Consider the following 15,098-nt stretch of genomic DNA (forward strand, 5'->3'; position numbering starts at 1 on the left):
GAAGCTGTCAGATTATCAAATCCCTCACTCAAAACTTGTGCCCAGCAGCCTCTACATCTTCTGACATGACAATTATTTAGGACCTAGTGCTATCTCACTGAGCTAGAAAATTTCTCACAAGACCATCTCCCGGTCTGAGAAAGTCCTGCCATTAGATTTCTGTTCTAGCACCATTAATTCACTAGTCTGCCTCTCAGTATGGTCCTGTGCTTGCATATCAATCCCTCAGAATGGTCTTTAAGTCTAAAATTCCAGTTTCAGTATGGCTGAATACTGTTTATTGATGTGAAAAGAAGTATCTGATCCTGAAAGTATTAACATATATATTCAGACATTGAAGAGGTGATTTGTCCCACAGAGAGAATTATGCTTTCTAAATAAGAGAAGGGCTACAATGCATGAGACTGTGAGAAGGTGATTGCAATATCAAAGGAGGAAATGGAATAAATGAACTTTCCAATTATTTCAGTAACTTACCTGTTTGATAGAGTGTGTAAATTATCGTAATTTATTTAGATGAAATTTGTGTAAGCAAAAGTATTTTTCTAGATACACTAATTTATCAGAAAAAGAATTTTTTAGATGTTTTCTGTGGATTTCTTTTTGTGGTGATTGAAATAAGACCCACGTCCTAAAGCTATTATTGTAGCAACATAGATTTTCTGGCTGCATTACTTGTTCACAGATGGTTAGCCTTTGACATGGCAATGAGATTGTTCACTTCTGCAAGATGTTAGCACAGATCAATAAGAAAACTGTCTTACAGAAAGAACACCTGTTTGTCAACCAAGCCTGCCTTAAAGGTATTTCTGATATTACATTTTTGTTTGTTCAGTGGAAAGTCAGTAGTTTCCCTGGCTGCAGGGTTAAATTCCCTCTTTGTGAGTGTGCAGTCTGATAGCAGTGAGGAGAAGAGTCCCTTTGGAAAACGGAGGAAACCCACATTTTTGCAGTGCTGGATATCTTAGCAGGTTGGGCTTAAAACTCTGTTCCCCTTACTCCATTTTGGGCCATAGAGGTATTGCAAATGCTGGTTTCATTTTCTGCCAAGCAAAAAATCACTTTCATCTTTTAAGTTTTAAAATAAATATTTGGGGACTCCTCTGCCCAGGTTGTGGCTCACAGGAAACAGAGCCTCTGCCCATTTACTAGTGTTAGTAAAATACCTGTTATGACAGATGTCACTGAAGTCCAAGACTCATAATAAAGAGGATCAGAAAAATTTGAAGGCCCAGGAAATATTGTGAGTGGAACTAGAAAAATGTGAACTAACGTATCTGGGGAAAAGAAGTATTCAAGTATTAACACTGGAAAATTGCTAGCTGCTACAGTGGGGATGAAAAAAATAGGAAAGTGATAGCATTTTCTCAAAGAGCAGGAGGTAATAGTCTCTTTCCTTGTTGAGAATACTGCCAGAAAGCACAGAGCACCATTTCAATTAGATATGGCATTCCTCTTCCACTCTCAGACTGTTGGCGAGATTTTCTATTACATAGCATCTGTCTGTGTTTCTATCCATCCCTTGTTTTTCATTCCTTGTCTATCTCCATAGTGCCTATGTGCCTAAGCAGTAATAGATAAATGACTGTGTATCTGGTAGTATATCTACTGATGTTCAAATACTTTTGAAACTTGATTAACTCGTCTTGGTTGTCTATGTTTTAGTTAACAGTACTGAAGAGCAGACTAGAGATAAATGCTGGGTTGGGAAAATAGGGCAGATTTCCTCTCTTAAATGGACATAATAATACTTATCAACTTAAGAGCACAGAATTTTTATCACTGTTAATGTTATTGTTATATAGTGGAATCTCAAAAACATCAGCACCAGTGATGTCAATGATGCAGGGAAGAGCTATAGACATAATTAAGGTGATGGAAACAGGCTCATGAAGAAAGATGAAGAGAAGCAGCAAATGCACAGCTTGGCTAAGTGGTGATAATGATGATGGGGGATGTGATGACCATCTAAAACATATCTGACATCTGTAAACATAGAATAGGGAATAGTTGTGTTCAGTTGGTCATAGCATTACAATTAGGGTTAATGAGGAAAACTGAGCAAAAGAAAACACAGAACATTTTTTTGCTGTTCAGCCCAATGGTAGATCACATTAAACGCTAGAATGGTATCTTCAAAGGATCCCCTGTTGCACCAGCAGAAGCCCAATTGCTTAAATAATGTGAAAATAAATTGAGCAAGATGCTCATGAGTGTGCAGAGGGAAACATTTTGATACTGGGAAAGGACTGGGCAAGATGACCTCTTCTGCTTCTAATTTCCAACACACTATTAGAAAGAGTTGGCAGAGATGCCCTATTTCTAGCTTGCAGGCACTTCTCATTTTTTTTATTTGTAATGAGATCCCAGTTTATATCCAAAATCATCCAAAACTTTCAAGACTGAAAATTCAGGTAGCTGAACTGAGGGTTCAGAGCATTAGGGTAGTTTCTCTGGTGGGGCTCACCTGGAACCACACACCCTGGATGCACATGAACCCCATGGGATGGCAGTTAAACCTGAGCTATCTGAAGTAGAACATTTGGCGTTGAATTAAATTATGTTTTTCCAACGAGCTCAAAAGTGGACAAAGCTGGACATGCATCAGTACAAGTCTAAGAAGAATCGAGGGAAAGAGAACCATTTGTGTGCGGTGCAGCAATTGGCACAGCATCTGCAGTGCATTAGACTGGCTGCATGGACACATGCATGTTTGGGGTTTTTTTTGGTTTTTTTTGCATGATTGCCTTGAAATATATTGTTTGGTTTATTTTGGACTAAAAGTTGATTTTTTTTTTTAATGTAAAATGGCTGCTTCGTGATCATAAGAGATATAGTTCAAATAATTTCCAATTTCCTTCTCTGTCTGGACTTCAGCTTTCAAGATACTTTCCCCTTTTTGATGAGGATATGAGCACGTCGTAATGTTTCTTGGCTGTAGTATTATATAGGAAAGAAACTGGAAATCATTAGCTAAAAGTAGTTGAGTTACATGAATTATAACCCTCCCAGGAGACATAGGAATTTTATCTTGAATTGAAATTTATTGATGTTTGCCAATGAAGTGTAAATTTAAAAAACAAACAAACAAACAGACAACTCTGTTTAAAAAGCAACTTTAATTAAAAAAAGCCTATTCCAAATTCTCAGAGATAGTATTTGGATGAATACTGATCACAACCAAGGGTATACAGCAGAGAGAAAAATAAATGCATTTTCTGCCTGGCCTCTTTGGTTCTGCTAACTACAGAGCTCCCAGCACACTTCTACTGTTTAACTAATAAAAAATAAATTAATATGAATTTCAAGCCAATGCTGTAATGTATCACACGTTGCTTTCAAAGTAGGAAATTATTTGCTCCCTAGACTTCATGTATTTCCACTCAAGTATGCAGCCCTTTTTATTCATATTATAAGGGAACAGAGTGAACTGAATTGCACATGTATTCAAAGAAGCAGTACAAATCTGAACAGGAGCCAGATGATCAATTATTAGGAGGTAGTGCTGCATTGTGCTGTTCACCAGGAGCTTCAAGAGAGACGAGAAAGAAATTGTCAGAGAGAGAAACATTCAATGAAGTTACAAAAAAGGTAAAAAACAGGGGGGGGGGACCAGAATAAATCGTGGTTAGAATTGTATGCTCAGAGCTGGAGTGGAAAGACAGAGCAAATGAAGGTGACAGGAACTAAAATATCACTCATCAACAGAAACAGGGACGAGAGAGATATCAAAACATAGAGACTCATGCAAAAAAAAGGCAGCTCAGGATAGTGACTATGGGAATGTAGGGGAAAGGAGGTCTTGGGAATATTTATAGTCTGGAAAAAGAGAAAATCAGTCAGACTTGATTTGTTTGAGATGAATGTCACCAAAACAAAACAAAAAGTAGAAAATAAGAGGAATCAAAAGTTATCATGAAATAAAATATTGCCATTGTCCTCTCCCTTAAAATTTTGGTGAGGTAGAGGCAACCACCCTTCCATTAAGGCTTCCCATAGAAGTGGCCACAATGAAGAGTTACATTTTGGGAACAGTAAGGTCTGAATCCCACGTCATCCTCTGCTTCCCTCCCTCTTCCTCAGATGTAGTTTGGTCCTGACCAGTAGTAACACAGCTTAATCATGCTTAGGTCTGGATGAAATAGATTATTTTGAGAGAGAATTTTTTTAACTCATTAATTTATAACTACAGTATAGTAGCCTGAAAATTAAAATATTGCTGCTCGCATATCCAGTCTGTAACATTTACTGAAGCATTTGACTGTGCTTGAAGCTAAATAAAGTTCACTAATGAGTGTGCTATAAATTCGTTAGGCTGAAGACTACCAGGTTCTTCTGCTATGGATAATGTATGCAGTGTAAAACGCTTTCCATGCAAAACCAATTGATCGCTTCTGTTCCTTCGGTTCCATCCTCTGTCCTTCTGTACCATTGTACAGTCAGTTCCTGGCAAAGGCATCATTTTGTACTCAAATGCAGGACCAGCTGCTGGTGGTCACAGTGTGAATGACTCTAGGAATATATGGGGTGGGATAATGTGCGCACTTGTCCACTGAAAAATGACTGAGAAATGATTGCTTGACATGGCTTAGCTGCAGCAGAGTATAGAATTTACTGCTGCTACTCATGGCACACAGCACCCGTACAGTGACATTTTCATTACATATGTTGTAACTTATGGTCCTTTGTTTTCCTTTTTGTGGATTTTGGAACACGTGATCAACCCCATTGATGAAAATGTTACTGCCACTATAGCAAGACAACGCATCTGTAAGAGATCCCATTCAAAACATCTTCACTTTGATCCCACCCTAACATCTCAGTTTTATACATTGGCCAAATTCTTTTAGTCCTGTTCCTTCTTGTTTTTTTATTTATTGCCATTCTTTGGAAGATTAATGCAGCTTCTGCACTCGGTATAATTCTCTATATCAGTCTGTCTATAGTATCTCTGCAATCCCAGCTCTTCATCACTGTACATTTTTTATGGATCACATTACTTTCACCACCCCTTATCTAACTACTTCATAAAAACCACCTCACACATTTATAAAGCATGACAAGAGCATTACCATAACATATGTTACTCTGCTCAGTAAACACATCATAGACTCTCCATAGGCTAATCACCTTAGTGGATAAAATTATCTGGGGATGAATTTATCCACAGCAATCATATCAAAAGACAAACTGCATAGAACAGCTTTTTTCTGCTTTTCCATCATTTTGTCTTGACTGAAAGCCTGGATTTTAAAGTCAGTTATTGCTGACCTTCTTTGTAATCAGTAGATTTATTTATGAATATTTAACAGAAATCCTAAAAGTGTGAGATTTTCATGTATCATGTGAAACAATAAAGGATATGTTATGAGTGTAATAAGCAATTCTGGGCCTCTTTCAAGGTTGATGGGAGAAGTAATATAGTTTCCGAATTTGGAGAGTAGGCTGAAGATAAAGGCATTTAATAAAAGGATTAGGCAGTTTTAGAGATCTGGAAACATCAAGGTGCTTGGGGAAAACCTGTTGGGCAAGAGCAGGACTCTGGCAGGACCAAACAGTGCTCTCATGGTTGATACAGAATAATTTCTAAATCCTTTCTTAGTAAGTATTTCTCATGCACAGTTCTGTATTCATTTCTCATCAGCAGCTGTGCCTAAATCATATATTTCTTATCAGCCTAATTATTCCATCTGAAAGAGAGTTATCCTATCTTTCTTTCATTGTGTGCCTTTTCTAAGACTCATTTAATGTAACATCTATTCTTTGGATGCCTTTTGCTGGCAGCAGTTAGAACAACAACATTTTGAGGGCCCAAGAACAATATTCTGTGGTTCACCCAAATTTTGTTGTTAGGATATTTTCAGGCCTAATTCCACTTTGGATTTTCACTGTGCGCTGGCAAGAAACTGGAGATGTCAATATTGGAAATGTTCGTTTCTGTTCAGCAGCAGCAATGTTCGTTTCTCCACAGCTTTGTTACCCAGAAAATTTGTTCTGGGGAAAAATTGTGTAGCTGCAAAGCAATGATCAGAATAGCATAGTAGGTCTTTTTAGTCTCTAGTTTTATACTGCTGCCTGCAGTTTAAGTTATAGGAGGAGCACTGCTTCAATGCAGGCATATTACATCTATTTTGCCTGAACTGTTTTTTCTAATCCTCTCTGACAAATCAAATATTAAATTTTCCAAACCGCCCAAGTGACTAAGGGCAAGATTTTTTAAAACATACTTCCAGATTTTATGCTCAGCCTTACTAGGCCTACATCATTTAGACCAAGAAATCCCATTTACAAGTGATATAGACCTTTAGGAGTGTCATATCTCACTGAAAGTCAATGAAATTTAGAGTCATAATGCCTATTACTTTTTGATATGGAACTTAAGTTATTTCTCAAAAATAACGTTCTTTTCTTTCTGAATTTTCAAAGTGCTGCCTCTTCATATACATCTCTTAATGGCATTCCAGAGCTGTAAATCCCACCAAGACTTCTAATTTCTAACCTCCATTTCTCAAAGTTGCTGTAAGCTGATCTCCCTTTGAAGTAAAAAAATCTCATTAAAAGACTGAAGATCCCCACTAAGAGAACATTGGATTCTTGGCTACCTTGTGAGTTACATATCTGCTTTTTGTAGTTCATCAATACAAGAATGCTAACAGTACCTATTACAATTCACTTTCAATACTCCCTGTGACAAAAAAGCAATCAAACGTATGGGGTATGTGTATGGTCCTCTGCAGGCAGCTCTGCCTGATTGCTTTCACTTTGCTGTCTATCAGGGACAGCATACAAACACAATAGGTGGGATTTTCTCATAAACTCTGTCATTTTTGTGTATGTGTATACTGTACACGTGCATGCAAAATCATAATTAAAACTACCCATAACTCTGCTTCAATAACAACTCATCAGCATTCCTCTCCAGCCACTCTTGCCCTGTTGTCCTCCTGAATACTTCAGTCGACACTGGTTATTGCATTGCCATTTGAGATGCAATGTGCCAGAGGCAGTAGCTGCTAGAAGACTGTCTTGTTTTTCTGGATACCATTTTTCCTTTGATTCATCTTTAAGAGATTTTTTTTTTTTTAAATATGCATAAGAATAAGGTCCTGTGCAAATTTCTCAGGAGATCAATTTGCAAGGCTCTTTAGTAGAAAGACCTATTCTCTAGTGTGTATATTGGTTTGATATGGAAATCTATAAGCCTGCCCTAGATCCACCCACATCTCATACACTGGTGTGCTCTGGGTTTTCTTTGTGAATTCAAGAGTAGAATCCGTACCATTTCTCCTTTACAAAAAATACTTATTTTTAATTTCTGTGAATAAACCAGTTCTTGAGGATCAGAGTCTATTCTAGGTCTAAGAATCTGTAAATCTCTCAGATAAAAAGCCTCCTGTGGCTGATGGCAGAGAGCATTAGTAGAAAATTGTAAAAGACTACAAATCCATGTGCTAATTAGAGCTTTGCATATCCCTGCTTTCCCTGTTATTCTGAATGGGAAATAAAATACAAATGAAAAAAAAAGTTAGTATTCAAATGAAATATTAAAATTCTGCTGAACAAAATATTGTAAAGATATTATTTTCTTCTAGAAATTCTTCTATTATGGATTTTTGTGGAAAAGTTTGATTTCATGGAAATGGCCTTTTCTGTCGAAACTACTCTTAGAAAATTACCTTATAGCACCATATATAACCAGAGAGGCGTGTGCTGAATACACATTGCCCCTCTTAGCTTTTGAATTCTGACTCCAGAATCTATCAAAACTTTGGCTTAGTATGAAATTAATTTCCATGTGTAGCTGACCTGTTTTGTCCAGCAGTTCTTCTCCAGAGTCTGACCAGTGTGAAACGAGTCAACACAAACCAAGACAATACATTTCTGGCCTTACTAGAAATAGGGTCATTATATCAGTGATACAGAAATCAGGGCCTGAACTGAACGGGAACATTGCACCACCCACCAGGAAAGAAGTCCATGGGCTCCCAGCTGAGCTGTGACCTCCATGAGTACTCTTTTAAGTGATCTAGACATCAGAAGAAGCTCAACAGGAGTTTGAAATGAAACACAAAGCACAAATCCATTGGAAACCAAATTTCACTAGCCACATTCCTCATTCCTCCTCAACTACTTGGTTTGGTCTTTTGTAAACAAACAGCATTTTCTTTAGAGGAGGTACCCTGTGTCTTCAGAACTCTTTCATAGCAACAACATTTGAGAAAATAGTATCTCAACCTAAAACTTAATGACCCACAGCGGGAATCGCTTATGTTGCTGCAGTTGCATAGAGCCTTCCCAAACTGAACATAATATATATCCCACATAATGAACAATGAAAATACTGAATATTAATGAAAATATAAATATAAATTTAGGGAACATACCACTGCAGTCTCTTCTGATCCACTGGGCAAAAAAACCACCAGTATATAACCAGGAGGCTTGTGGAGCATGTGTGGTGCATTACAAATTCCCACGGTTGCTGTAACTCCATATATAATGAGTAGCCCATGAATCTATTTGTATCAGTTATCATAATGGGAAAGAATTAAGTATGGCTTAATGCTAACTTTTAATACTTGGGTCCGTTTTTTGATGGTACCTTTGTGCTACTTAAAGTTCATGGGCCAAATTCAACTGGTTTGTAACTTCATTGGAACTGATGGCACTCTAGCAGCCAAGGTGCAGTCAGCCTCGACCTTATAAAAAAAGAGTAAAAATCCTGAGCCCTATCTGATTGCTCTGCAGACATTGTCACTCTCCATGCACAGAAATGCACACTCCTCTGTGTGCAGAAATGTATCCTGTAAGCTTGATCTTTTTCCTTCTGGAGCAGATACAGAGTGTCAGTGGATTATACGCAAAACAAAAATTGGAGTGTAATTGCACTGTGGCTGTGAGGAGCCTTTTATTTGTTCACTTATGAAGTGGCTCGTGGAGTAGCATGGGACTTTGTTTTTCCATCTGTTACATATTCCCATCAGAAGCAGAAGCGTTATTTTGTAAATAACATAGTAGTGCCTTATTATTTCTTAAAGTAAAGTAAAGTATAGTATTTTCCCCTGAGGACCGTGTAGTCTGTAGTTCTGGCACGTTAGCTGGCATAAACATTTTGATTAAAGCTTATGAATGTATTAATTACACCTGGGAAGTTTCCAAAACGTATTCAAACTGCAAACTCTTCAAATTGCAGTCCTCAGATCTGAATTCTTTTTAGCAATTGTAAAAATGGCTACCATAGGGTTGTCTTTTCATTCTCTAGGATGTTTGTATAAAGACATGAGGTGGCAAGGGTGCAAATTTTTTCACCCCTTAGTTCCTGTAAGCACTTTTCCAGAAAGTCTTCAAGTGTCTGAAGAATTCTTGAAGTCTAAAGAATTTAATTCTGTTTGAAGTTTTCTCTGATTTTCCAGGTCTAGCAACATCTGCCTATACCTAAGCATTTATCAGAATAGCATATGGGTATATGACTCCAAGCAAGATGATAACACTGGAACATAGACTGTCTAGCTGAAGCTGTATAAATAAATAGGGCTGTCAAAACCAACAATAGTCCTAATGAACTGTCTGGAAATGTTGATAAAATTGGTCCATGTGATTTCCTTTGCTTGTATTCCCATGGTGGAGTGCTTATGGTGTAACAGAGGGTAGAATTTGACCAGCAAAGCCTATGAAATTGTTTGGGTATCACTGTTTTTTTGAAAGTAACATAAACACGTTCTTACAACAACCTTCAACTGGATTAGATTGTGTGGTGCATTGATGATGAGGTAGAAGAAAATGTAACAGAGGATCTGAATTCTAAAATCACTGGGCACATGACCCCAAAAAGAAAGGCATATCTTATCTATCAACCGTCTGTGCCTCTGCCAAACAACCCAAGAAGTCTCACCTAAGCGGTGCTTTGCTCATGCATTCATGCACACATGCATTCATTATGACTGACCTGCCCTAGGAAGGTCCATTAAATGGAACTCATTTCAAGCACAGATGGTCCTGAATAGCTTAATGTCTGCCTGGTGGCCAGAATAAGTGAATTCTTGATGGCCTTAGACTTCTGATCACATACATGCAGCCAAGGAGGAAATGAAAACATGTTTATCATTTTGATAAACAACCTCTCTCATTGCTGCAGGATGCTCCATGTAACTCAGCAGAGTCAAATACTATTAAATTGTCATCACTGTCAAAGAGAGAACGTATAAGTTTTGCTACCTGAGTCATAGTTAATGACTTCCACAATGTATAACACAAATCAGTACTGCTGTTTGCCTTTTTTATGTTTGTTTACTGATAAGTTCAGCCTTGGCTAGAATGCAGAGGCGAGTTATAATTTTGAAGTGCAAAATATGCTTTTATTATTACCTCTCAGCTAGAGATATAAAAGCCAGAGATGACTAGAAGATGGTTTTTTGGCTTCTGCTAGGCATGTACTCAGAACCTATGGATGATTAGATATTTTAAATCACAGCCACCCACAGTAGGCTCATACTTATGATAAAATATTTCACTCTATGGTGTGTAAACTCAAGGTGGCTTTATAACAGAGGCAAAACTGAACATGATTTCAGGAGTTCAGTGTCCTCTAATTAGAATTAAACCATTTGCAGGAGTTACAAACATTTGTCCCTGTTTTACAGTAAGAATGATGTATAATTTCTGCAGTTTCATATTTTAAGCCTATGCAAAACAAAGACTTCTGAAAGGCTAGGAAATATGAGCAGTCGTAATGCCACAGATAGTTGCCATCTTCAACAGCTCAGAATCCTTCCTGGCAGCCAATTCTGTCCCTCTTGCTTTGGTAGGCATCGCATTTCCTCCATGCAAAGTTGAGGGCATCCTGTGAACTGAGCGCTCAGAAAGGATCAGCCGTTGTTACTATCAAGTCCTGTTAATGTTTGGTGTGAAGAGGATATAAGTCATGTTAGGACATTTTAATTTACCTCTGAAGCTTCTTGAAGAAAGAGCAAAGCTATTCCTGATTTGCAAGTTCCTGTTCCATTTCTAATATTTTTCTGATTTTCCTGGGGCAGGAGGGAATTAAAAAAAACATAAGATATTTTTCTTGCCAGGTGGATAAAGCAGCCACTTCATGAAATGTAACTGTCAACAAAACATTCAGAAGACACTTACTTAGAGGATTTTAGGGCCGTTTCCTCTCCTTTTAAGATCAATGGCAAATCCTCTATTGACTTGAATGAGTTGGATGAGGCTGTTATTGTGGAAACAAAGCCAGAAGCTACCTTAGCTCAATAGACCATAAACTTCCAAAAAAAGACATTTCGGTTCTTTGTGACAAGGATTTAAACTTTTGCTGCACTCACAGCCTATCAGGTCAATAATTCACATTTTTCCAGGACTCCCAGCACTGTAACATCTTGCCAGATCTTCCCATAATCTAGAAGAACCACTGAGAAAAAAATCACTGGCTCAGGAGCAGAAGTCCTCAGATATTGGTATTACAGCATTTCTTGGTGCTCTCCCTACCCCCCACCCCCGCCCAAAAAAAAAAAAAAAGAAAGTTGGAAATAAAAAATAAAAATCACAGAATAAAAACCTACTTTGCATATACATCTGAACATGTTAAATTTTTTTCAGTGGAAACTGAAGCCCTCTCCCCGCTCTAATTTGTTTCCTTGTTTGTACAGCTGAAATAGAGATTTAAGTTGAACCTCCCCCCCCCAGTATATTTGTGGTATATATATTTCTGTGACTAACATAATCAAGACTGTGCTTTTTCAATGAGGTTTTTCCTACCTGATTGTGTCTATTTGTATTTGTCTGGGTACCTCCATCTATTCCCATTTCGTATATGGCTTTTAAAAAGTCCAACATGTATATGCATGATTGCTGAAATATATACCAGCAGAACACATTGCATGCAGTGCTGTCCAGTAGTCATTCATAGGCTAAACACGCTTTAATGGAAAAATCTGATCCCACATAACAAATTTTCCAGGAAAACCGGGTGTGTAACATGCATAACCTTCTCCATGTGAGATGGATTTTTTCTTCTGTGTCAGCACTGGGAAGGGTCTTTTTATTACTGTTATTATTATTATTTGCATTAGAGTTATAGCCCATGCAGATAAAAGTTCCAATTAATGTACTTAACTGTCTGGTGGTAAAAAAAGTGGTTTTTCATTGCTTTTATAGTTTCATTATGTTTTGCCACTCCTAAACAACTATACACTTTGAGTTAAATTCTTTATTGCTGCAGCAACTTGAGCTTCCACATAACAATTAAAGGTGTTATAAAGCTCATCCACCACAACCCATTATTTTGAATAGATAACCAAATAAGCAAGACTAGCTCATGTGGTTATTAGTACTCATACAGCAAATTAATAGAGAAAATTAAGCATTTAGCTTATTCACAGATATTTACCACACAGTCTATATAGTCTAAAATTAGAAATGCTTATTACTGTGTACATTATTTTTATTGTTGAGGTTGCAATCAATAAAATCACAAATCTGTCTTCTCTTAGGGCATGACCATAAGACGAATTAAACCAATGAGAATCTTTTCATTGCTTGCAGTATGATTTGGATGGGGGAACAGGGAGTTTATCTGAAGAATTACTTCACAGAAAAATACAAGCATTTGGGGCTGAGTTGATTGTCACAATTCCTCTTACTCCTAAGAGACACTTAAAAGACCATTTGTCAGATGATGGCTTTCTGAATTGTTGGGATCTCTCTTCTGTGGCATCTATTGGCTTTCAAAAAGCTTGTGTCAGCAGGCCAAATGCACCTAATAACTAATGCATGAAGCAGCATTTCTCTCCAGATGAGTTAAATATTTACTGCAGAGTTAGTCTTGTCTCATGCTTGCAAACTCATCAGTGCGTAACCCCATGACCACGCAACTTAAGCTCATTTACCCTAATGGACATTCACAGGCTTTCATCCACTGACTCACCCTGGAAGGTCAATGGTTTGAAAATTTAATATTATAAAACATTTCCACACTTTGTGGAGTCCCTGTTCGTTGGTAGTTGTTGTACCACTTAATACTGCGGGTACACCTTATGGCACACAACCATGTGACCTTAACAGCGTATAGTCAAGGGAGATTCCTCCCTGCCCATCTACCCCAGAGCTTCACTACAGAAATACCGCATTTGGAGAATCACCAGGGAACAGGACACGCTCCTGCACAGGGAGATGCCACTGGACTCTCAGACCTCTTCCAAAATCCCTTCCTCACAGCCAGACATGGATCAACATCTCCACACTGCTTATTCTCCTACCTGGCTGCAGGGTTACTGTAGTGTTCAAAAGCTCCCAAAGTTGTTTCAAAAAGAAGAGTGAAACCCAAAGATAGGAATAATGCTTTTTATGCTATAGTAAAAGCAATGTACAGTTAGCATTTCATTGTGGCATAAAGTAATAATGCTTTTCTAGCAACCCTAGCAAACTGTCTTACACATCCTGCTCTTTAGTAGGCTGTGCATAGTTTTGTGCTAAGTTTAAACAAATCCTGCCAAATTTATGCCACAATTTCATGAAATAGCCAAATATCTGTGGGGAACAGACTGGCACTATTAAATACTTGGCAATTATGAGCTAAATACAATCCGAACTGAGGAATCAAGAAATTACTTGGGCAGTGCATTAGCCTACTGTGGTGTCTCATCTCCTTGCACTGCACTGCTAAGGTGAATGGAAATAACACACTTGACGCTTCATTTCTGTGCGTAACATATGCCACAAACACCAAGTATTCATAAACCTTAAGCCATCATCTATCTGTCTATCACTGCTTTGTGTTCTCCACCTAATCAAACTATTGCAAATGTTCATAAAGAACAATCAGAGAGAAGACAAATTAAGCCTGGTGGTCTTGCACACAATGGGAACGTTTCCTGCCCTTAAAACTGCCAATTTAGTGAGTGGGGTAGCAAAGGGAAATGCTATTGGACCATCCTGTAATTTGCAGAGGCTGATTGTCATTCCCTAAGGGCTGAGTACCGGTATAGAATCAAATATTTGGAGAAAAGCTTATTTCTAGGTGGATTCTCTTAGCCCCTGTCCTTGTATGAGAGAATATTTGGGGGAAGAGGCCTCCAATATTACAAGCATAAAATCAGCCAACAGTTGTTGCACATTTACTGTACGATGTTACCTACATTTCTTCAGGCCCAGACCTTGACACAGTCATTTTTAGGCCAAAAATTTTGCTGATGTCAGAGAAGCTTCTAATATAAGACAGGCAAGCTATATCTACTGTAGAGACACATTTATCTTCATTTCTTATTAAAACTGAAGTATAGCAGCACCTGGCTTATTCAGGAGCACGCATAATGGGAGAAATAGCGTTGTAATCCCACCTGTATAGAAGCCATGCAGAGACACAGGCAGGAGCACGCCTGGGTGCTTTGATTAGCCACTGCTGCTCTTCCTAATCAGAGTGTCAATATTCTCTTTTTCTTTTTTTCTTTTTTTCTTTTTTCTTTTTTGCCAGAAGGAGGAACGTGTGAAGTTATAGCAGCACACAGATGCTGTAATAAGAATCGAATTGAGGAAAGATCACAAACAGTAAAATGCTCCTGTCTACCTGGGAAAGTGGCTGGGACTACAAGAAACAGACCTTCCTGTGTTGATGGCAAGTAGCTCCTCCTGTATATATGTCTCTGTTTGTGTACTATCCAGTAAATAGCTTTAAGTCTATAGATTACGCATAGGAATTTTGTTGTGTTCTCTATTTAACAAAGCAGAAAAATCTATAAGCATAAGCATACATTTACACCACCTTGCCTGCTACTTTAGTGCATGGTTCTGTGCACATGGGTCACATTAAGATTTACTCACAAAAATGAGGGTGTAGCATTCAGTACAGACACTTAGATAAGTACAACAGATTCTGTGGCAGGATCAAGCCCTTAATAAATAACTGGACAAAATTATCCTTTGCGTCACTTCACAGGGCTCCCCTGGTGCCACATTAATTTTGATTCATAAATATTTCAAAGGACAACAGCCATTCATTTTGATTTAGTTAGCCATTTGAAAAGTCAGTGGCAAAAAAGATAAATAAATGAATCCTGTGGTCTTGTCCTGTAACAAACATTACAGAAAGCTAGGAAAGAATC

The 15,098-nt window shown here is 37.9% G+C and overlaps 1 protein-coding gene across 1 annotated transcript in view; it reads left to right on the plus strand.

The window, feature by feature from the left end:
• TAFA1 (TAFA chemokine like family member 1) overlaps positions 1 to 15,098 on the plus strand; it is a gene marked incomplete at both ends in the record, with an annotated part of 223,609 nt that overhangs the window by 165,137 nt on the left and 43,374 nt on the right. Inside the window, one exon of the mRNA XM_082321241.1 lies at positions 14,471 to 14,611. Coding sequence (XP_082177367.1) covers positions 14,471 to 14,611 — 141 coding nt within the window. The remainder of the gene's footprint in view (positions 1 to 14,470; positions 14,612 to 15,098) is intronic.

Source organism: Platalea leucorodia, assembly GCF_965183815.1.
Source record: "Platalea leucorodia genome assembly, chromosome: 9".
Lineage (NCBI taxonomy): Eukaryota > Metazoa > Chordata > Aves > Pelecaniformes > Threskiornithidae > Platalea > Platalea leucorodia.